Source organism: Staurois parvus, unplaced genomic scaffold (assembly GCF_062004578.1).
Source record: "Staurois parvus isolate SC_StPar_1 unplaced genomic scaffold, SC_StPar_1.0 ptg000108l, whole genome shotgun sequence".
Lineage (NCBI taxonomy): Eukaryota > Metazoa > Chordata > Amphibia > Anura > Ranidae > Staurois > Staurois parvus.
Window position 1 is genome coordinate 4,960,623 of NW_028317904.1, and position 25,414 is coordinate 4,986,036.

The window sequence follows — 25,414 nt, forward strand, 5'->3', positions numbered from 1 at the left end:
AAGAAGATTAATTGGCTATCCTGTGCTCTAGTAATAGTGCCCTTCTTGCGGTGACTGAGGATAACATAACTCTGGAAGAACATCTAACAACATCAATGGTGGCTTAACTCCTTTATTTCCTCCATAAAAGTAAAGGAACCACTGGATTTTTTAAGCTGGGAAAGTATCTTCACATGTTTGCAGGTTCTTCATCTGGATCCTCCCATTAGGTGGCTTCTTTTTTTTTGGGCTGTGACAAAAGGATTCACCAGGCTGAAATCAAAATCAGTGGAGTAAGCTTGTCTGCTTCCTCTGAATAGTCTCAGAAATCAGCACCTGAGGCCTGATGAGAGGTAATAGGAACAAGTTGTATTGGTGGTTCTCTAAGCTGTCTGCTGTTATCCTAACCTAAGGTATCCTGACCTGGCCATCTGAAATTGGGTCTGTGCCCCATATACCTTAGGTCAGTGGCAGTGAAAAGGGTTAAAGCAACGCCTATAGAAAAAACTGAGTATAATTAATTATCGCCATTTCACAGGTGCTTGCATTTTTAGTCTTGACATGTTTGGTATATATTTACTTGACACAATCTCATCTTTAAATTTTACCAAAAAATATGAACTTTAATTTGTTTGTATATAATAAAATTAATTTTAGTGTATTTGTACTGAAAATATCGTGTGACATAAAACTCTCTACAGTTACCAACTTTTTATTCTGTAGGCCTCCTACTTTCAGAAAATATGTTTTGAAGGTTTTAAGTCTTCCCAAGGCCAAAAATTTGCATTTTTACATGTTTGTGGGGCAAACAAGAAAGAAATTAGCTCTGGCAGTGAAATGTTTAAATTCCATTTTCAGTTTTTTTTTTAAATATTATGCAACTCCAATTGGATCTGTGAGAAACTCTCTATTACATTGTTATTTTCTTATTAAAAACAAAGTGTTCCAATATTTTAAAGGCCTAAGTCTAAGGTTGGATATACATGAGTCTGTTTTTTTTGGTCAGCCAGAATGTTGAACAAAATTAATTGACTCGATTCCCCTATCTGTACACTAGATGTGGACATGGGAATACCTCCCACTAAATTTTCATAATCTGACAGCAAGAAGACTTGCCCAACATCAAAATACACTGATCAGCACTGCCAACTATAGCGCAAAAAAGGGAAAAGTTTCCAGCAGGCTTGCTGTATGCAAGTTGATTAATCTATTGACTTGTGTATGACCAGCCTGCCCTTATAAGGGTCAGATTTTGAAATTTGGCTGGTCCCTGCTGAACCAGTATGGCTGACTTTAGCCTATTTATAGTATGTACTGCATCTGTAAAGGGATACAAAAGAGTGCCTAGTTAGTAATGATTCAAAGGTATGTGAAGTTCAGTAAGCCTTAGCAATCATTTAGATTTCACTTTTTTGAAGTTAGTTTTTGAGATTTTTCTATCTGTTTGCCTTAGATTAGTGTACCTTGCAGATTAGCATTATTTTTTTTTTTTGCTCTGTTTTAATGAGGCAGATTATGTTTTGTGTAGGTGTAAGGTTTGCTTCTAATGATTATATATATATATATATATATATATATACTTGATAATTGCCTTTTTGTTATGCAGGCTAACCAAACCGGAATTCAAACTGTTCGTCATTTTCATTTCACGGCTTGGCCTGATCATGGGGTTCCAGATTCCACTTCATCTATCATCCAGTTTCGTAATCTTGTTAGAGAATATATGGACCAACGAAGGAGCAATGGACCCACTGTTGTGCACTGCAGGTATAAATTGGTTAAACTGGTAGAATACAATCTACCAGTCTGTGAGTGAATTAACTACAAGTCTTGTCTGCCACCACAGGAGGCAGAATTGTAGTTCTCAATGGACTGTGAGAAAGCCCTTAGAGTGGTATGGGCAAGAAATCTGGAGGGCTGTGTCTCTGCAATGCTTTGCAGGTTTCTTGGCAAAAAATATTACATTCACATTTTTATTACTGCAAAAATATGTGCATTTATTATTTTTCCCTTAAAGGTAAACTTGCCTTTTAAAATCTGCAATAAAATTATCATAATATATATGATCCCACCACACTACCCCTCTGGTTCCCATGTTGCAACCCTTTCTCTCTCAAAAGCCCTATTTATCATTATACATAACACATCTATAGAGGCATATCTTCCTCCTGTTATGGACGATCGATAATTGCTACCTTAACCCTCATCTCTCTGCAGATAACAGCCGGCTTCGCTTTCTTCTCTACTCTTAACTTCTTTGACTTCCTTATGCTTCTATAATTTCATTCATGTGACCTCATGTGCTTACTTCCTCTGCTGGCTGGTGACTGTGCACAGTGGACCATTCCACTCTCTGGAGTATGTGTAATTCAGAGAAATTACATCATGCATGGTTTGTCACATTGCTTACAATACACAGATTCTAACGATTCCAACAATGACCCTGGCGACTGTATTAAAATTTCAGCATTGTCTGGTCAAATGATTAATAAGACCTCATCTGGAATAAGAAAGTTCAGTTTTCAACACTAGTTCACAAAAAGAATTTGAACTGGAAAAAGTGCAGAGAAAGTCAACCAAGCAGATAAGTGGCATGGAGGAACTATGCTATGATGAAAGGTTAGTTGAATTGAATTTATTCTCTCTTGCAAAGAGGCGATTAAGTGTGATATGACCACCATATAAAAATACATAAGTGGTTCATATAGTGAACTTGATGTAGGGTTATTAACGTTCAGGTCATTACAGAGCACAGGAAGCATTCTTTACATCTGGAGTAAAGTAAATGTAACCTCCACATACTGAGAGGCTTATTCATATTCCTCAAGAGCTAGTTCTGGCCAGCTAGGAAGATTGTTTTAAAAAGAGCTGGATGCATTCCTAAATGCCCAAAATATAACTGGATATTACCATTTATAGGTAATAACACCAGAGATTGTTGATCCAGAGAATAACCAATTGCATCCTTGGGACAGGAAGGATTTTTTCCCACTGCTGGAGCAAATTGTACCATGGTCTATGGTTTTTTTTTACCTTTCTCTGAATCAACTGTGGCTATAGGATTGTGTATATGGAGGTTTTCTATTTATTTATTTCTATTGGCTGAACTAGATGGGCTTGTGTCTTTCTTCAAACTGACTACATAACTATGTAATTCTGGTAAGCTTCCAGACATGTTAACCCCAAAATAGCAGAAAATAGCAGAAAAAAAAATGTTTTTGGCTTGACATACTTTTCAAAAATATCAATTTAAATCTGTTTTCCCACAATTATGATAGTAATTATCTATGCCTGAAAAGTTACACTTTTGCTGTCATTATGTCAGTACAAGCCCAATTATGGTGCATTTTACTAGGTAAAAGAGGTTTTTGTTAGGTAGAAAATGCTTTCATGCTTGGAAATACATATATAAGGTAAGGGGATTTATATGTATTTTAGTTATTGTTAGTGATTCACATTTTGTATATAGACCCAGAATACTTTACCTAATCCCTTGCTGTTTTTCTTTTTTATCCTATATAGTGCGGGAGTTGGTCGTACTGGAACTCTAATAGCTTTAGACTACCTTATCCAGCAGATGGAGAGGGAGCAACGTATTGGCATTTATGGCTGTGTAGAGAAGATGAGAATGAACAGGTGTCTAATGGTGCAAACAGAGGTAAGCAAATCAAATAGTAATTTGATGATTCAATAGCAGAATTGGTGACTGAGCGTAAAACTAATTTTTGTTCTGCTATGGACAATGTGATCACATACATGGGTATACATCAGTGTGACTTTCATCAAACATTCACTGGTTATGATTCTAGCACTGTCTTTTGAAACACATGCACTGGGAAGATTCATCAGAATTCCTGGCAATTGTCAAATTCACTACTTTATAAATATGCCCCTTAGTGTTTGTTATTAAAAAATGTCTGCGGGTATCAGCAGGCACACCTTAATGACTGATCTTGGGTGAAGATGGGGTCAACTTAAAGTGGAGTTCCAGTCATTTTTGTGTTTATTAAAAGTCAGAAGCTACAAAAACTGTAGCTGCCGAATTTTAATAAACACACACTCACCTGTCCCAGGATTCAGCGATATGCTCATCTGCACCATCCTTTCTCTCCCTCTTCTCTCCCCGGCGCCGGCATCTCAACTGTGGGCACCAGGTTGTGACAGCTTGCAGCTTCACAGCTGGGTGCCCGCTGCGAATGTGTGAGTCGAACTGCGCATCCTGATTGGTCCGGCAGTCTTCTGGGAACTATGAAGTGTCCCAGAAGACTGCAGGAAGAAGGAGGGGGCCGAACTTCCATCTCTCTTCGCCGCGGCGAACTGAGTCAGAAGTGGGAGTGGGTACCTGTCAAAACCAGGTATCCGCCCCCCCCCCCCAACAAAGTGCCAAATAGGGCATGTGAATGGGGTGGGGGAGTAGGCAAACAAGCAGAGCTTCCACTTTTGGGTGGAACTGCGCTTTAATTGCCTTATTGCTTCAAATCACTGTTTTCTTAAAGCAAGGCAAATGTACTTATGAGAACATATAACACAGACCTCAATCACGAAAAGAGGAATAGGAACCAGATACACCATAAGAACTTTGAGTGCTTTTCAAAAATGAATCAAATATTGAAAGTATATAGTAAAAAATGTTTAATAAAAAATAAAGTAGGTGTTGTACTCACAAATGACAATATAGTCAAGGCACATCATAAAAGAACAGCTGGGTCAAAGCCGCGCTGAGTAGCAGTCCGCAATAGGGAGTGTAGACATCCAAAAGGCTGACGCGTTTCGAGGACTTGCCTCTTCCTCAGAGCCAACTGACCAAATGTCTGCTCCCTCTTTTATATGCTCACTACTAGTTAAACCAAAGGTCACATGGGCCATCCTGGACACTCCCCTGTGCAGGTGGAGGAGTCACAGTGGCAATTGACATAGTGTAAGTAAACACGAAAGGTCTATACAAATATATATATATGTGTATAAATAAAACCATTGAAACTAGTGACAATCATAAAATCATATGATCATATGTCAGTTGGCTCTGAGGAAGAGGGAAGTCCTTGAAACGCGTCAGCCTTTTGGATGTCTACACTCCCTATTGCGGACTGTTACTCTGCGCGGTGTTGACCCAGCTGTTCTTTTATGATGTGCCTTGACTATATTGTCGTTTGTGAGTACAACACCTACTTTATTTTTTATTAAACATTTTTTATGGTAATGCACTAGGCCTGTGCGCCCTCTGTTTTGTCTTTTCTCATTCAGTATATTTGGATTTCCCCGGTCCATTTGAGGGCAGCAAGGTGTGCATGTTGCAGGACATTCTTAATGTGGTTGTAGCCTGCATCGAGTCCATCCCCAAGCGCAGGAGCATTTGTGTTTGCTGGTTCATTGAAAGTATATACACTTGTGTTCAAAATAATAGCAGTGTGTTGAAAAAAGTAAATAAAGCTCAAAATCCTTCTAATAGTTTTTATTTCCCTACACACAAATGCATTGGGAACACTACACATTCTATTCCAAATCAAAACATGAAGAAAAATATATCAAATTTGTGTTGTTCCTCTAAAAAAAATTGAAGAAAAGTGAATATTAGACTGTTCAAAAAAATAGCAGTGTTTGTATTCTTCTTTACAAACTCAAACATTCACTATATAAACTGAAAAATGTTTGAAGATTTTGCTTTCCTTTGAATCACTTAATTAATATTTAGTTGTATAACCACTGTTTCTGAGAACTGCTGTACATCTGTGTTGCATGGAGTCAACCAACTTCTGGTACCTGTGAACAGGTATTCCAGCCCAGGATGATTGGACTACATTCCACAGTTCTTCTCTATTTCTTGGTTTTGCCTCAGAAACTGCATTTTTGATGTCACTCCACAAGTTTTCTATTGGATTAAGATCCGGGGATTGGGCTGGCCACTCCATAACATCAATCTTGTTGGTCTGGAACCAAGAAGTTGCACGTTTACTGGTGTGTTTGGGGTCGTTGTCTTGTTGGAACACCCATTTCAAGGGCACTTCCTCTTCAGAATAAGGCAGCATGACCTCTTCAAGTATTCTGATGTATTCAAACTGATCCATGATCCCTGGTATGCGATAAATAGGCCCAACAACGTAGTATGAGAAACACCCCAATATCATGATGCTTGCGCAACCATGCTTCACTATCTTCACAGTGTACTGTGGCTTGAATTCAGTGTTTGGGAGTCGTCTGACAAACTGTCTCCGGCCACTAGACCCAAAAAGAACACTTACTTTCATTAGTCCAGAAATTGTGGCTCCATTTCTCTTTAGGCCAGTCAATGTGCTCTTTGGCAAATTGTAACCTCTTCAGCATGTCTTTTTTTCAACAGTGGGACTTTGCGGGGGCTTCTTGCAGATAGCTTGGCTTCACATAGGCGTCTTCTAATTGTAACAGTACTCACAAGTAACTTTAGACCTTCTTTGATCTTCCTGGAGCTGATTGTTGACTGAGTCCTTGCCATTTTGGCTATTCTTCTATCCATTTGAATGGTAGTTTTTCACTTTCTTCCATGTCTTTTAGGTTTTGGTTGCCATTTTAAAGCATTTGCAATCATTTTAGCTGAGCAGCCTATCATTTTCTGCACTTCTTTATATGTTTTCCCCTCTCCAATCAACTTTTTAATCAAGGTACGCTGTTCTTCTGAACAATGTCTGGAACAACCCATTTTCCTCAGAATTTCAGAGAGAAATGCACTGTAACCAGCATGTACAACATTTGCTGCCTTCCTTCCTTAAATAAGGGTAATAATTGCCACCTTTTTATTCAAAGAATGAATGACCTCACTAATAGAACTCCACACTGCTATTATTTTGAACATGCCCCTTTCAATTAGTGATTCAATTACACAGAATCAGCAGCATGCATGTCATGACTGTTGGGTCTATTGGATTTCTATTACTCTACTACACCTGCTAGTAAATTATTTGCCATGTAGAAATATCATTTCTACCAAAAACAGTGATTGATCAGGTTAGGGATGTCTGACTGCTATTATTTTGAACACAACTGTATATGTAAACACACAAAAAATTACCAAAACTATTTAAGTATATCACAAAAAAAATATTTATTTAGCCAACTATCCCTTAAGAGACTACCTGCTAATCTCTCTAAGCAAAAAAAGCATTTTCTGGTCAACCTGTCTCATAAGTTCATGACTTGTATCCATGAATTCACACAAAGTTATGTGGTATAAGAATATCCAACAAAATAGCCCAGAAATGCTGGTAAGTATGGTATATCACTGGATAAACATGACTGTCATTTAAATTTTGAAGAACATCCTGGAAAATGTTTGCAGTAATAATGTGTACGAAACGGCTAGTCACCCCAGATGTCTGTTATTCATGGAAAATTTAACAAGATAGTTGAGGCAGATCTCTGCCAAATTCATGCTTATACTATTAACTAGGTTTAATTTCTTTATATTAGTAGAGAAATGCCTATAGGTAAATTTGTTATTTCAAAAAAGGCAAAAAATCATGATGTAAATTCCATAGTGAGATGAGCTCCAAAAGCTCCTATAACTTATCCATTTTTTTGTCAGTTCCACTGCGGGAAACAGCAGACACATTTGAGTAGAAATCATCCAATGTAGTACACCATCCTATAAGCAAAGTCAAAGGCACTCATGCACAAAGGTGTATGAATTTATGCTCAAAATATGCTGGATTTGGGGGGCATGGCTTGTGCATGGATGGAGAAGCAACGTAGAGCCTTGCTCCTGCCAAGACCTGGGGAAAACATCTCTCACTTACCAACAAGTATATTTTCCCCACTGCCCATAGGACACCAAGGACGAAGCAGCTCCAGCCATCACTCCAGTCCTGCTCCTGCAGCCTCCAGGTACGAAACCCCGGAGTTCTTCTCCCCTGGCAATCAGGCCCAGCCTTCCCACTCCATCATTAAGATGGCCACCACAGCTCCTCGTGGCACGGCTCTGACCCACTCTCACTCTCTCTCTTCAATCCCCAGCCCTGCTATCCCTCTCACGGGTTCCACAAGCTGCCATTCTGTTGTCTCACCTCCTCCCTCTCCTGTAGCTGGCCATGGGCAGGATAACTGGGACCTCTGAGAATATCTCCAGTGCAATCGTACAGAACTCCATCAAAATTGACTTACGGGCAGTTCTCTCCAAAACATCTTTTCCGGAGCATACCTGTCAGGCCCTCTTCGACATCAGTGGTGACCTAGGAGCTAGGACACCCTCTACATGCTATTTTTACTTCTGGAGGATAAGGACAACTGCAACCGCAGGAATAATATATGGTTGTGGGGACTGCCAAAGGCCATGGTCATTGAAAACCTCATGCACACAGTCAAAGGCGTATTTGCTAATCTCCTAGGCACTTCCAACTTGGAGGTGTAACCCTAACCATGCCAAGTCCAGAGATGTCATCTACCGGGTGCACTTCTATCGCACCAAAAAAGATATCCAGAAAACAAGGGAAAGGGGTCTCCTGGACTTCAACAGTGACACCATTACTCTTTTTTGCCAGATACAGTCATGGCCGAAATTGTTGGCACCCTTGATATTTTTCCTGAAAATCAAGTATTTCACACAAAAAAGGTATTGCATTAACACATGTTTTGCTATACACATGTTTATTCCCTTTGTATGTATTGGAACAAATATAAAACAGAGGCAGAAAAGCAAATATGACATAATGTCACACAAAACCCCAAAAATGGGCTGGACAAAAGTATTGGCACCCTTAACTTAATATTTGGTTGCACACCCTTTGGAAAACATAACTGAAATCAGTCGCTTCCTATAACCATCAATAAGCTTCTGACACCTCTCACCCGGAATTTTGGACCACTCTTCCTTTGCAAACAGCTCCAGGTCTCTCTTATTGGAAGGACACCTTTTCCCAACAGCAATTTTAAGATCTCTCCACAGGTGTTCAATGGGATTTAGATCTGGGCTCATTGCTGGCCACTTCAGAACTCTCCAGCGCTTCTTTGCCATCCATTTCTGAGTGCTTTTTGACGTATGTTTGGGGTCATTGTCCTGCTGGAAGACCCAGGATCTTGGACGCAAACCCAGCTTTCTGACACTGGGCCCTACAGTGCGACCCAAAATCCTTTGGTAATCCTCAGATTTCATGATGCCTTGCACACAGTCAAGGCACCCAGTGCCAGAGGCAGCAAAACAACCCCAAAACATCATTGAACCTCCACCATATTTTACCGTAGGTACTGTGTTTTGTTCTTTGTAGGCCTCATTCCGTTTTCGGTAAACAGTAGAATGATGTGCTTTACCGAAAAGCTCTATCTTGGTCTCATCTGTCCACAAGACGTTTTCCCAGAAGGCTTTTGGCTTACTCAAGTACATTTTGGCAAACTGTAGTCTTGCTTTTTTATGTCTCTGTGTCAGCAGTGGGGTCCTCCTGGGTCTCCTGCCATAGCGTTTCATTTCATTTAAATGTCGACGGATAGTTCGCGCTGACACTGATGCTCCCTGAGCCTGCAGGACAGCTTGAATGTCTTTGGAACATGTTTGGGGCTGCTTATCCACCATCCGGACTATTCTGCGTTGCAATCTTTCATCAATTTTCCTCATCCGTCCACGACCAGGGAGATTAGCTACAGTGCCATGGGTTGCAAACTTCTTGATAATGTTGCGCACTGTGGACAAAGGCAAATCTAGTTCTCTGGAGATGGACTTGTAACCTTGAGATTGTTGATATTTTGCCACAATTTTGGTTCTCAGGTCCTCAGACAGTTCTCGTCTCCTCTTTCTGTTGTCCATGCTTAGTGTGGCACAGACAGACACACAATGCAAAGGTTAAGTGAACGTCTCTCCTTTTTATCTGCTTTCAGGTGTGATTTCTATATTGCCCACACCTGTTACTTGCCCCAGGTGAGTTTACAGGAGCATCACATGCTTGTAACATTCTTATTTATCCGCAGTTGTGAAAGGGTGCCAATACTTTTGTCCAGCCCATTTTTGGAGGTTTGTGTGACATTATGTCGAATTTGCTTTCTTTCCTCCCTTTTTTTGTTTTGTCCCAATACACACAAAGGGAATAAACATGTGTATAGCAAAACATGTGTTAATGCAATACGTTTCGTGAGAAATACATGATTTCCTGGAGAAATATCAAGGGTGCCAACAATTTCGGCCATGACTGTATATCTCGTCATATCTTGAAGAAAAGGAAGGTGCTCAAGCCATTGCTAGCCCTTCTACAAGACAGGGGAATCTTCTATTATTGGGGCTTCCCATTCCAGCTACAGATTGTATGAGAGGGCAAGCTTCACAGCATCAGGCGTCCCTCAGATGTGCCATCTGTGGTAATGGCTCTTAACCTACCTGCCCTTCTTATAGAATGGCCTTTGTCTTACTCTCTACCTCCAGGATTCCGCAGCTCCTCTGTCACCTTGCCTGCTTCATTAGCTGGCCAGAGCTCCAGGCCACCGGAGGTGGTGGAATGAATCGACTTTAGCTCGCTTCAGATGGCCATTACATTTCTTGTTACCTATCTCTGTATTCCTCCTTTTATATCGATATACAGTGACTCTACGTTAAGCGGACCTAACTACAGCTTAGAATTTATGACTCTAAAAATTATAAAAATTTTGACTTACTATCTGCCCTCGGTCTTGCAGCCACCTGGGGGGCTTCCCCTCATGGCTGCACCCCACTTTTGTGCAGGGCGGCAGGGTAGGGATCCCACGATTGGCTGTGTTGCCATGTGGGAACACCCCTATATGCTTTGATCTATTTTTCTTATTAGTCATTTCAGTCTGCTTCCTGTTTGGTTACACATGGTGATGGAGCCTGCAGGAGGGTAAGTCCACATGTTTTGCCGCTTTTTGATATGCCCATGCTTTATATGCTTACTTTGGGATGGGGGGGGGTAATGCTCCTTTTGGTGGCAATGTTTTTCACTCCTCCATGTGCCTATATGATGATATTTGGGCTTCCAGATCTCCTATATGGCACCTGCCACTGGCTCCCCCACCCTATACGCCTTGTTTGACCTATTAATGGTTACTTAGCTGTACTTTATGGAGGACTGGGTTAGTACCTTCACATTGCCCTCTTTCTGGTCCTTCCATTAAGTGCCTTTACATGTTTTGTTTTATTTTCACTGTTCTATAATGTAAAATGATTTATTTTTATGCATGGTTGGGATGCGTTGGCTGGGTGGGGTGCAGTGAGAGGCGCCACTCAGCGTGGAAAAGGTTTCTGGGTCCATTTTTTGGGGGCTGGGACACTCTCCCATCCCTCCTTTTATTTATCTTCTCAGCTGTGATGGTCCCTCTTGCACTGCAGCACCTTCTATATGCAGCTGCATTTGACCCAAGCCAGCCCCTTTTCCATGGATGAACTTCTTGCGGATACTACAGCTACCCCTGCAGGTAAATGCCAAGGTCCTGATGGCTTTTCCCCAAAGTTTTAAAAGACCTTCAGGAATGTTTTAGCTCCCTTCTCTGTGTCTCAGCAGAAGTCTCTTTTCCTGCTCAGACCCTCAAGACATATATTTCTTTGCTCCCCAAACTGGACAAAGACTTGTACCTATGTTCTAGCTATTGTCTTATCTCCTTAAGATGATTGCCTCACTCATCTAACCTCTCCTCCCCCACCTGATACAGTTCTACCAGGTTGGATTCATGCAGGAATGGGAGACTCGGGACAATACCCTGAAAACCCTACTGGTAAGGGACAAAGCCCCTTCTACAGACCTCCCTGTTTGCCCATAATCTGTTGACACCAAAAAGACGTTTGACAGGGTGAGCTAGCAATTTCTGGCCCAAATGTTGTCCCAGCTTGGTATGGGCTCTGCAATGCAACAACGCATAATGACTCTTTATTCCTAACCAAATGTCCAGATTAGGATAAATGGCGCCCTATCTCCTGGATTCACTATCACCAATAGCAACCGGAAAGGGTGTCCTCTATTTCCTCTTCTTTTTGTCTTGGTCATGGAGCATCTAGCCACTGCCTTACGCAAGTAGAAAAATGTTGAACACCTTTATAAGCAGCATTTTTTAAAGTCCCATGTGCATGATCCTTTTTTTTATGGAAAATAATTTTTATTAATTTTAATATAACATAACATAGTACAGTAACTGGCACAGCCAGTAAAAGCAAAATAAAACAACAAAATTACAAAAATATCACCCGCTCCCCTTCCCAACAATAGTGCATGCCTTCAGTTAAACAGAGTCAAATTGCAGGTGCCTCAACCATACAAAATATAAAACTTCACATAGAACATACCTGGAGAACCGCAAGCAGGGTAACTTTAAACAATCAATATATATGAGCTAATTTTCAACAGATGCCAAGAACCAACATAGTAGCAAGCCCATCGGTAGACCCCTCTAAATATTCATACTAGGGTAGAGGAGGCAGAAACCCAACAATGCAAGACCTTATCAAACTTTTTGGGTGAACCTCTGCTCAAGTAGGTTGCCTTATATAATGGTAAAATCTTATTAATCAAGGATTTCCAATATGAGATAGTGGGAACTGCAGGTCTCTTCCAATGGAGCAAGATAACCTTTACGAGCATAGAACAGGGTCACTGAGAGGAGGGTTCGCTGTGCTCGCAAAGGCGCCAACTCCTCCACCAGTCCAAGAAGGCACACCGATATAGTTTGCAGAATTTGCAATGTTGTGACATCGACCAGAGACCAGACCACCCCACTCCAAAAATCTTGAATCTTCAAACAGGACCAAAAATATGATCAAAGTCCGCCAAGACGTACAGCGCCAGCATTCCACCGAGGCTGAGGCAGACATGCCAGCCTAGCAGGCGTGTAGTATATTCTATGGACCAGTTTAAATTGGATGAGTCGATCTCTGGCCGATACCAAGTTGCGGAAGGGACAGTCCCACATATCATCCCAGTCATCTCCCTGCAGATCAAGGAACCACAGAGATCCATTGCGTCTGACATTTCTCTAAAGACTTAGGTGTGGTAACAAAAAGCTCTTTATATACCACAGATAGGGTTTTCTTAAGAGTATCAGAGCTAAGCAACTGCTCCAGCTCTGAGGATTTGGCAACTAGAGTCGTACCCCAAACTGTGCTACAAAAGCATGAGTTGAAGAAATCTAAATAAATACCAGTTGGAGAGGTGAAACCTGAGTTTAAGTTTGTCAAAGGGAAGAAGCCTATCAGTCTCCAGCATATCCCTCAACTGCTTAATCCATTTAGTAGCCCAGAGTGCAAGATCAGCAGGCGAAGATTAAACCATGGTGGGGAGGCAGGGGAGTATCCCGTCCCATCTGGTTGAATAAGATGATTAACCCTATCCCACACACGCAAGGTGACTTTCATGGAGTCTGCTATGGGGGCCGAAACCTGGGAACCCCTGAAGAGCAAATTATGTAGCCCCTCGTACGAGCCCATTAATGCAGCCTCCAGAACATTTGCAGCATCTTCCTTGTCTCTCAGGAGCCAACGGCGGGCAAATACCATCTGACTAGCCAGAAAGTATTTATACAACTCAGGTAATGCAAGACCACCCTGTCCCAGCGGCTCCTGGAGTGCCCGGATTCCCAACCTTGGATGAGAGGAAGACCATATGAATGTACTAAAAAAGACCTTCAATTTTCCTAAAGTAGGAGAGGAGGACCCAAACTGGAGTGTTATGCAAAAGATAAAGGGAAACAGGCAGAATTTTCATTTTAAGCAGATTGACCCTGCCGATCAATGACAGGAGCAGATGTTTCCAAGCCTCTAGCCTCCAAAATCCTCACTGTTGCAAATAAAGGCAGTAGATTAAGTTAAAAAAAACCAGTCACCTTTGAAGAAATAAGTATTCCAAAATAAGTTATCTCAGACACCCAAGGAATAAGAATCCAAGGGTCCATCCCAGCTTGAGCAGCATCATCTAAGGTGAAGACACACTGGACTTTACCCAATTGACTTTAAAACCTGAATATGTGCTAAAAGGTATTGAAGATCCAGAAGACATCTTGCAGGGAGGGTCCAGGGTCATATAAAAAGAGTAGGGGATTGTCTGCATATAACACCGTACACTCCCGAATACCCCCCACTTCCAGTGCATTCACCTCCGGAGATGTCCGTAAGGCAATAACTATTGGCTCCATCATCAGTGCAAAAAGGGATGGGGACAGTGGACATCCCTGCCTAGTACCTATTACCAATCTTAAGTGGAGCTGTGGGGTGACTGTATAACAGGGAAATCCATGTGAGGAATTTAGGCCCAAAACCCATATGGCGCAGGATAGAAAGCATATAATGCCAATGCACAGTCGAAGGTCTTCTCCATATCCAATGACACCACTACCCATGTACCACTATTAGTATGGCCAATCCGCAAATGTGTAACCAACCTTCTCAGATTAGTATCCATGTATTTAGTAGGAATAAATCCAGTTTGATCTATATCCACTAAATCGTTGATGACCCGGGAAATCTTCTTAGCTAATATCTTGGTCAATATTTTAAGATTCATATTAAGTAACGCAATCAGTCTATAAGAGAAGCATTCCCGGTTTAGGCAAGAGGACTACATGGGCTTCAAACATGGAGGCAGGCAAAACAGAGTTATTTAGACAGTAATTATACAAAGAGTGCAACCAAGGTCCTAGTCATCCAATATAATGCCTGTACCATTCAGCCAGGAACCCATCTGGGCCTGGCGATTTGGGAAGGAGGGATAGCCAATTCAATTTCTCCCACTGTAATGTCCCCATCCAGAAGTTCACCTGTAGCCGCCTCCAAAGTAGGGATAGGCAGATTTTTCTGAAAGCCTTCCAGCGCTTCATCATCATAGACCGAGATGGGGGCATATAATGTGCTATAGTAGTTAACAAACGTATCTAAAATTATAGCAGGATCAGTAGTCAATTCACCATTTGGAGTTCTAATACAAGGGATATTTGTCTGGACCCTCTGCTCTGCCACCTACATGGCCAAAATCTTGCCATTTTTATCACCCTGTTCGAAAAGAGCTTCCGCCTTCGTGGGCCAGGATGCTTGAGTAGGTTCAGTTAGATGGAGAGCTAATAGGTGTCTGGCCTCCGGTAATTTCTCAAATGTGACTGGAGAAGGATCTGAAGCATGCGCAAGTTCACACCCTCGCTCCTCCTTCTGTAATTATAATCCTGTCTAGCTGTCTTAACCACTTGCCGCCCTGCCACTGTATATATACGTGTGCAGGGCGGCAGTGGAGCGCAAAAGCACGTTTTAAAACGGGCTCCGCGCTCCCGACACTTTCGCGGGTAGGGGGCGCGCGCGCTTCAGCTGACCCGCGGGTGACACGATTCGATCCAGGAGGGATCAATCATTAGATTCCAGCCAGTGATTTCTGGCTGAAATCAGATGATCGGTCCCTGTCCTATCCTGTCCTGTGTTGACATTTACACAGGGCAGGATATGATGTCATTCTTCTCTGCCTGGACACATTCCGTTCCAGACAGAGAAGAAGACACAGTAAAAGTGTGTACAAAGCACTACACTAACAGTTAGAACACACCTAGGACACATTTAACCCCCTGATCGCCCCCCCCCCAGTTAACCCCTTCACTGCCCTGTCACCAGTGTCACTGATCAGTGAAGCGATTTTTACTGATCACTGTATCAGTGTCGCTGGCGACTTCCGATAGAGTTAGCGCCCCTCCCAGATAGCGCCAGTTTGCCCGCCAGTACACCAGTAATCCCGTTTAACCCCTTGATCGCCCCCCCCAATTAACCCCTTCATTGCCCTGTCACCAGTGTCACTGATCAGTAAACCAATTTTTACTGATCACTGTATCAGTGTCGCTGGCGACTTCCGATAGTGTTAGCTCCCCTCCCAGATAGCGCCAGATTGCCCACTAGTACACCAGTAATCCCATTTAACCCCTTAATCTCCCCCCCCAGTTAACCCCTTCACTGCCCTGTCACCAGTGTCACTGATCAGTGAACCGATTTTTACTGATCACTGTATCAGTGTCGCTGGCGACTTCCGATAGTGTTAGCGCCCCTCCCAGATAGCGCCATATTGCCCGCCAGTACACCAGTAATCCCGTTTAACCACTTGATCGCCCCCCCCCAGTTAACCCCTTCACTGCCCTGTCACCAGTGTCACTGATTAGTGAACCAATTTTTACTGATCACTGTATCAGTGTCGCTGGCGACTTCCGATAGTGTTAGCGCCCCTCCCAGATAGCGCCAGATTGCCCGCTAGTACACCAGTAATCCCATTTAATCCCCCCCCCCCCCGTTAACCTCTTCACTGCCCTGTCACCAGTGTCACTGATCAGTGAACCGATTTTTACTGATCACTGTATCAGTGTCGCTGGCGACTTCCGATAGTGTTAGCGCCCCTCCCAGATAGCGCCAGATTGCCCGCCAGTACACCAGTAATCCCGTTTAACCCCTTGATTGCCCCCCCCAGTTAACCCCTTCACTGCCCTGTCACCAGTGTCACTGATCAGTGCACCAATATTTACTGATCACTGTATCAGTGTCGCTGGCGACTTCCGATAGTGTTAGCGCCCCTCCCAGATAGCGCCAGATTGCCCACTAGTACACCAGTAATCGCATTTAACCCCTTAATCTCCCCCCCCAGTTAACCCCTTCACTGCCCTGTCACCAGTGTCACTGATCAGTGAACCGATTTTTACTGATCACTGTATCAGTGTCGCTGGCGACTTCCGATAGTGTTAGCGCCCCTCCCAGATAGCGCCATATTGCCCGCCAGTACACCAGTAATCCCGTTTAACTCCTTGATCGCCCCCCCCCCCCAGTTAACCCCTTCACTGCCCTGTCACCAGTGTCACTGATTAGTGAACCAATTTTCACTGATCACTGTATCAGTGTCGCTGGCGACTTCCGATAGTGTTAGCGCCCCTCCCAGATAGCGCCATATTGCCCGCTAGTACACCAGTAATCCCATTTAATCCCCCACCGTTAACCCCTTCACTGCCCTGTCACCAGTGTCACTGATCAGTGAACCGATTTTTACTGATCACTGTATCAGTGTCGCTGGCGACTTCCGATAGTGTTAGCGCCCCTCCCAGATAGCGCCAGATTGCCCGCCAGTACACCAGTAATCCCGTTTAACCCCTTGATTGCCCCCCCCCAGTTAACCCCTTCACTGCCCTGTCACCAGTGTCACTGATCAGTGAACCAATTTTTACTGATCACTGTATCAGTGTCGCTGGCGACTTCCGATAGTGTTAGCGCCCCTCCCAGATAGCGCCAGATTGCCCACTAGTACACCAGTAATCCCATTTAACCCCTTAATCCCCCCCCCCCAGTTAACCCCTTCACTGCCCTGTCACCAGTGTCACTGATCAGTGAACCGATTTTTACTGATCACTGTATCAGTGTCGCTGGCGACTTCCGATAGTGTTAGCGCCCCTCCCAGATAGCGCCAGATTGCCCGCTAGTACACCAGTAATCCCATTTAACCCCTTAATCTCCCCCCCCAGTTAACCCCTTCACTGCCCTGTCACCAGTGTCATTGATCAGTGAACAGATTTTTACTGATCACTGTATCAGTGTCGCTGGCGACTTCCGATAGTGTTAGCGCTCCTCCCAGATAGCGCCAGTTTGCCCGCTAGTGCACCAGAAATCCCATTTAACCCCTTGATCGCCCCCCCCCAGTTAACCCCTTCACTGCCCTGTCACCAGTGTCATTGATTACAGTGAACAGATTTTTACTGATCACTGTATTAGTGTCACTGGTGACTTCCGATAGTGTTAGCGCCCCTCCTAGATAGCACCAGTTTGCCCGCTAATGCACGGGATTTTTTTCACCAAAAACATGTAGCAGAATACATTTTGGCTTAAATTTATGACGAACTTTGAGTTTACGATATATTTTTTATAGCTGAAAGTAGAAAATATTGTTTTTTTTCAAAATTTTTGTGTTTTTTTTGATTATAGCGCAAAAAATAAAAAGCGCACAGGTGATCAAATACCACCAAATCTGCCCTCTGTACATAGTGCAAACCTGAATTTTACACTGTGCACGTAGGGCACCCCTGAAACCTGCACACTGTATGTAGTGCACTCTTGAACACTGCACTCTTTATGTAGCACACCCCTAAACCCTGAAGTCTGTACATAGTGCACTTCTGTACTCTGCACTCTGTACGCAGCACACTCCTGAACTTTACACTCTGTATGTAGTACACCCCTGAACTCTACACTCTGTATGTAACGCACTCCTTGTTTTTAATGCCTCTTTAAAACCCTCCCACTGAAGTTTGGCCACACCCACCATTTGATACAGTTTGGCAGGAAGTGGGAGCTCACACATCTGCCTTATCCGTTATATATACCTCAGTGTTTTTAGTTAATGTCAATAACCTCTCTGCAATTAGTCTCTTGGAATGTCCGAGGTCTAAACAATAAGTTCCGGAGAGCCTTGGTGTTCCAATATTTGAAACCTCATAGACCACATGTAGTGTTTTTTCAGGAGACACACTTGGATTCGGGGGGGTGCATGGAGGTTGAGTCCGGGGTGGTTGGATATGGAGACGGTGTCCTCCCAGGTGGCTCCTGTGCTTGATAACTACTGGGTGGATAATATTTCCTCTACAACCCTCCCTTTGGTATGGAATGTTTTAAAGCCTGTGTACAGGGGCAGTATATGTCAGCCATTAACCACTTGAGCACCTGAGAATTTACCCCCCTTAATGACCAGGTGTTTTTTTGCTGTTTGGCGCTGCTCTAATTCAAATGATAATTGCGCGGTCATGAAATGCTGTACCCAAACGAAATTTACGTCCTTTTTTTCACACAAATAGAGCTTTCTTTTGGTGGTATTTTATCACCTGTGCTCTTTTTATTTTTTGCGCTATAAACAATCATAAATTTAAGCCAAAATGTATTGTGCTACATGTTTTTGGTAAAAAAAATCCCAATAAGTGTATATTGATTGCTTTGTGTGAAAGTTATAGCGTCTACAAACTATGGTATAGATACTGTAATTTACGCCATTTTTCTGCTATACAGTGCTGCGCTAGTTTAACGGACAATTGCGCGGTCATGCAATATGGTACATAAATGAAATTTACATCCTTTTTTTCCCCACAAATTGAGCTTTCTTTTGGTGGTATTTGATTGCCTGTGCGGTTTTTATTTTTTGCGCTATAAAAAAAAAGGCTGACAATTTTGAGGAAAAAAAAACAATATTTTGGACTTTTTGCTATAAAACGTCCAGTAAAACAAAAAAAATGCAAAAATCAAATTTAGTCATAAATTTCTGCTAAAATGCATTCTGCGACATGTCTTTGCTAAAAAAAAAAAAAAACCAATACGTGTAAATACTAGAGATGAGCGAATCGAAGTATCCGAAGTGGAATTCGAGTCGAATATCGGAAAAATTTCGATTCGTGCCGAATCCGAAAAACAGCCTAATTCGGACGCGCGAATCGAAATTTTTCCGAAAATGGCGGCTGACATGTGCGGCGACGGAGCGGGGATGTCGGGGAAGGCGCGCAGACAAGGCGCGCTGCCCCATAATGCATTCCTCAACGACATGTGATCGCATCAGCCAATCAGCAGCCAGCCAGCCAGCACTGTGTAATGGTCGAGGTATATATAGCGGCCATTTTGGAAATCTTCATTTGCCTGCAGTCATTGAACAGAGGCAGACCGCTCTGTACTAGGGACAGGGACAGAGTTAGGGCCACAGAAACGAGAATTGGGGACAGAGAGAAGTTACTTAGGGACAGAGAACCATTACTCAGGGACACAGACTTGTTAATGAGGGCCACAGAATCGTTATTTAGGGACAAAGAAACGCTAGTTAGGGCCACAGAATTCATACTCAGGGACAGACAGAATTGTTACTCAGTGCCAGAGAATTGTTACTTAGGGCCACAGAAACGTTATTAGGGCCACAGAATTTTTACTCAGGGACAGACAGAATTGTTACTGAGTGCCAGAGAATTGTTACTCAGGGACAGACAGAATTGTTACTGAGTGCCAGAGAATTCTTACTCAGGGCCACAGAATTCATTCTCAGGGACAGACAGAATTGTTACTCAGGGACAGACAGAATTGTTACTGAGTGCCAGAGAATTGTTACTCAGGGACAGACAGAATTGTTACTGAGTGCCAGAGAATTGTTACTCAGGGACAGACAGAATTGTTACTGAGTGCCAGAGAATTGTTACTCAGGGACAGACAGAATTGTTACTGAGTGCCAGAGAATTGTTACTCTCACAGACACAAAATTGTTACTTGCACAGACACAGAATTGTTACTTGCACAGACACACAATTGTTACTCAGGGCCACAGAATTCATACTCAGGGACAGACAGAATTGTTACTGAGTGCCAGAGAATTCTTACTCAGGGCCACAGAATTCATACTCAGGGACAGACAGAATTGTTACTCAGGGACAGACAGAATTGTTACTGAGTGCCAGAGAATTGTTACTCAGGGACAGACAGAATTGTTACTGAGTGCCAGAGAATTCTTACTCAGGGACAGACAGAATTGTTACTGAGTGCCAGAGAATTGTTACTCTCACAGACACAAAATTGTTACTTGCACAGACACAGAATTGTTACTCGCACAGAGACAGAATTGTTACTCAGGGCCACAGAATTCATACTCAGGGACAGACAGAATTGTTACTGAGTGCCAGAGAATTGTTACTCAGGGACAGACAGAATTGTTACTGAGTGCCAGAGAATTGTTACTCTCACAGACACAAAATTGTTACTTGCACAGACACAGAATTGTTACTTGCACAGACACACAATTGTTACTCAGGGCCACAGAATTCATACTCAGGGACAGACAGAATTGTTACTGAGTGCCAGAGAATTCTTACTCAGGGCCACAGAATTCATACTCAGGGACAGACAGAATTGTTACTCAGGGACAGACAGAATTGTTACTGAGTGCCAGAGAATTGTTACTCAGGGACAGACAGAATTGTTACTGAGTGCCAGAGAATTGTTACTCTCACAGACACAAAATTGTTACTTGCACAGACACAGAATTGTTACTTGCACAGACACACAATTGTTACTCAGGGCCACAGAATTCATACTCAGGGACAGACAGAATTGTTACTGAGTGCCAGAGAATTGTTACTCAGGGACAGACAGAATTGTTACTGAGTGCCAGAGAATTCTTACTCAGGGCCACAGAATTCATTCTCAGGGACAGACAGAATTGTTACTCAGGGACAGACAGAATTGTTACTGAGTGCCAGAGAATTGTTACTCAGGGACAGACAGAATTGTTACTGAGTGCCAGAGAATTGTTACTCAGGGACAGACAGAATTGTTACTGAGTGCCAGAGAATTGTTACTCAGGGACAGACAGAATTGTTACTGAGTGCCAGAGAATTGTTACTCTCACAGACACAAAATTGTTACTTGCACAGACACAGAATTGTTACTTGCACAGACACACAATTGTTACTCAGGGCCACAGAATTCATACTCAGGGACAGACAGAATTGTTACTGAGTGCCAGAGAATTCTTACTCAGGGCCACAGAATTCATACTCAGGGACAGACAGAATTGTTACTCAGGGACAGACAGAATTGTTACTGAGTGCCAGAGAATTGTTACTCAGGGACAGACAGAATTGTTACTGAGTGCCAGAGAATTCTTACTCAGGGACAGACAGAATTGTTACTGAGTGCCAGAGAATTGTTACTCTCACAGACACAAAATTGTTACTTGCACAGACACAGAATTGTTACTCGCACAGAGACAGAATTGTTACTCGCACAGAGACAGAATTGTTACTCAGGGCCACAGAATTCATACTCAGGGACAGACAGAATTGTTACTGAGTGCCAGAGAATTGTTACTCAGGGACAGACAGAATTGTTACTGAGTGCCAGAGAATTGTTACTCTCACAGACACAAAATTGTTACTTGCACAGACACAGAATTGTTACTTGCACAGACACACAATTGTTACTCAGGGCCACAGAATTCATACTCAGGGACAGACAGAATTGTTACTGAGTGCCAGAGAATTCTTACTCAGGGCCACAGAATTCATACTCAGGGACAGACAGAATTGTTACTCAGGGACAGACAGAATTGTTACTGAGTGCCAGAGAATTGTTACTCAGGGACAGACAGAATTGTTACTGAGTGCCAGAGAATTGTTACTCTCACAGACACAAAATTGTTACTTGCACAGACACAGAATTGTTACTTGCACAGACACACAATTGTTACTCAGGGCCACAGAATTCATACTCAGGGACAGACAGAATTGTTACTGAGTGCCAGAGAATTGTTACTCAGGGACAGACAGAATTGTTACTGAGTGCCAGAGAATTGTTACTCTCACAGACACAAAATTGTTACTTGCACAGACACAGAATTGTTACTCGCACAGAGACAGAATTGTTACTCAGGGCCACAGAATTCATACTCAGGGACAGACAGAATTGTTACTGAGTGCCAGAGAATTGTTACTCAGGGAAGACAGAATTGTTACTGAGTGCCAGAGAATTGTTACTCAGGGACAGACAGAATTGTTACTGAGTGCCAGGGAATTGTTACTCTCACAGACACAAAATTGTTACTTGCACAGACACAGAATTGTTACTCGCACAGAGACAGAATTGTTACTCAGGGCCACAGAATTCATACTCAGGGACAGACAGAATTGTTACTGAGTGCCAGAGAATTGTTACTCAGGGACAGACAGAATTGTTACTGAGTGCCAGAGAATTGTTACTCTCACAGACACAAAATTGTTACTTGCACAGACACAGAATTGTTACTTGCACAGACACACAATTGTTACTGAGTGCCAGAGAATTGTTACTCAGGGACAGACAGAATTGTTACTGAGTGCCAGAGAATTGTTACTCAGGGACAGTCAGAATTGTTACTGAGTGCCAGAGAATTGTTACTCAGGGACAGACAGAATTGTTACTGAGTGCCAGAGAATTGTTACTCGCACAGACACAAAATTGTTACTTGCACAGACACAAAATTGTTACTTGCACAGACACAGAATTGTTACTCGCGCAGACACAGAATTGTTACTCAGGGCCACAGAATTCATACTCAGGGACAGACAGAATTGTTACTGAGTGCCAGAGAATTGTTACTCAGGGACAGACAGAATTGTTACTGAGTGCCAGAGAATTGTTACTCAGGGACAGACAGAATTGTTACTGAGTGCCAGAGAATTGTTACTCAGGGACAGACAGAATTGTTACTGAGTGCCAGAGAATTGTTACTCGCACAGACACAAAATTGTTACTTGCACAGACACAGAATTGTTACTCGCACAGACACAGAATTGTTACTCGCACAGACACAGAATTGTTACTCAGGGCCACAGAATTCATACTCAGGGACAGACAGAATTGTTACTGAGTGCCAGAGAATTGTTACTCAGGGACACCTAATCGTTGAATTAAATAGTATGTCAGACAACATGCAGAGGAGTGGCAGAGGAGGCAATGTTTTAGGAGCGAGCAGACGTGGCAGCAGAGGAAGGGGTCGAGGCAGCAGTATTCGCAGCCAGAGGCCAGTGCTCCCGGTGTCATCCAGCGGTCGTGTCTCCACCGACAACCCTGCCGTCATTGATTGGTTGGCTCGGTCGTCTTCCTCTTCCCAGGTCACCTCTGACACCTACAGCCAACGGTCGGTGGGTACGTCAGACACAACCGTTAGTTGGCATGGCCCGGGACCAAGCCCACTGAAATCACGTGTCCTCTACCTGCCCCTGTCCTTTGCTGTTCCCTCACCAAGCGAAGTATCGCATGCTGTGGGCTCAGCCCCACTGTACAGTGAGGAAGAGCTAACAGAGGGCGGTCAGGAACGGGGGGAGACATCGGCCTTTTCAGCAGCCAAGCGAACAAGTACTGGCGAGGAGAGTGGCTCGGTAGCCGGTCTAGAGACAGGTCTGTCTCCTGACCCAGACGCAGCCGAGGGGGCTAGTAGTGAGGCGGAGACCCTACTTGATGATGAGGAGGTTGATCGCACTTGGCAGCCTCGTCGTCATCAGGCAATTTCTTCCGCATCATCAGGAGAAGAGGGTGGCAGCTTGGCAGCGAGCAAAACAGTCGGTGGGTTGCCCAGGAGACAGCAGCAGGGTCGCATCAGTGTCAGTGGAGCCAAACGTCCACGGAGTAGAGCACCAGCTCCACTGCAGCCTACCACCACGGCCAGTAGTGGTGCCGGTGCGCACGGAGGAAGTAGCAGTCAGCCAGTGAAGAGTAGCGGGGGCAAAGTTTCCTACTCGGTGGTGTGGCAATTTTTCCTCAAGCCGCCCGAGGAAGTAAACGTAGCCGTATGTCGACTATGTGGCCAGAAATGCAAGCGTGGCCAGGGGGCCCATGTTGGGACTACAGCGTTGCGTCAGCATATGCAGCGTCACCATTCGGTGGCCTGGGAAAACCGTGATAAACATACGGCGGTTCTGCCTGCCCCAGCCCCCGCTCCATCACCCGCTCCGTTACTTGCTCCGTCACCCGACGTCGTCAATCGCCCTCTATCAGCCAGTCAAGGCTCCAACACCTCTGCTGAGGGGAGTTGTCGCTCGTTGGCATCTTCCGCTCGTTCAGATGCTCCTTCTCCTGCTACTCCTCTTCTCGGATTCCGTCAACAGTCTTTCTTGGAATCCGTATCCAAGAGACAACAGTTTGCGAGCACGCACCCGACGGTGCAAAAGCTGAACGTCCTCCTGTCCAAGTTGCTGGTGCTGCAGTCCCTCCCTTTCCAACTGGTGGACTCAGCACCTTTCCGAGAAATGATGGCTTGTGCCGCGCCGCGGTGGAGAGTGCCAAGCCGTCATTTCTTTGCCCAAAAGGCAGTGCCAGCCCTGCATTCACATGTAGAAGAGATGGTGGGCCAGTCTTTGAGCATGTCGGTCTCTGCCAAAGTGCACGGCAGCGCCGACGTGTGGAGCTGTAACTACGGTCAGGGACAGTACATGTCATTTACGGCCCACTGGGTGAACGTGGTGCCGGCACAGCCGCACCAGCAACTTGGACAGGTCACGACGCTTTTGCCTCCACGTTTGCACGTCCTTGGTCCAGCAAGCATGTCCGCCTCTACCACCTCTTTTTCCGCCGTGTCCTCAGCCGCCACCCCCGTGCCAAGTCCCATTACCCGACCGGCATATCACATGTGCAGGGCGCAACGGTGTCACGCTGTGCTGCACCTGGTATGCCTTGGCGAACGTAGTCACACAGGGGAGGAACTGCTGAGTGTAATGAACAGAGAAATCGACAGATGGCTGTCTCCGCGCAAACTAAAAATCGGAACCATGTTGACTGACAACGGAAAGAACATGGTGTCTGCTCTGCGTCAAGGAAGGTTGTGCCATGCGCCATGCATGGCTCACGTGTTCAATCTGGTTGTCAAGCGGTTCCTAAAATCCACCATCCCACTGCAAGACATCCTTAAAATGTCACGTAAACTGTGCATGCATTTCAGCCATTCCTACACCGCAAAGAACACCCTCATTGAGCTGCAGCGGCAGAACGGAATTC

The 25,414-nt window shown here is 43.9% G+C and overlaps 1 protein-coding gene and 1 long non-coding RNA gene across 2 annotated transcripts in view; one reads left to right on the forward strand and one right to left on the reverse strand.

Annotated features, from left to right (window-relative positions):
• The window catches only part of LOC149467497 (receptor-type tyrosine-protein phosphatase H-like), a 581,796-nt gene that overhangs the window by 482,582 nt on the left and 73,800 nt on the right, over positions 1–25,414 (forward strand). Inside the window, exons 20-21 of the mRNA XM_089671609.1 lie at positions 1,586–1,746; positions 3,502–3,637. Of these exons, the coding sequence (XP_089527735.1) occupies positions 1,586–1,746; positions 3,502–3,637 (297 nt within the window). The remainder of the gene's footprint in view (positions 1–1,585; positions 1,747–3,501; positions 3,638–25,414) is intronic.
• LOC149467498 (uncharacterized) overlaps positions 1–25,414 on the reverse strand; it is a 79,902-nt gene that overhangs the window by 24,349 nt on the left and 30,139 nt on the right. The window lies entirely within an intron of this gene.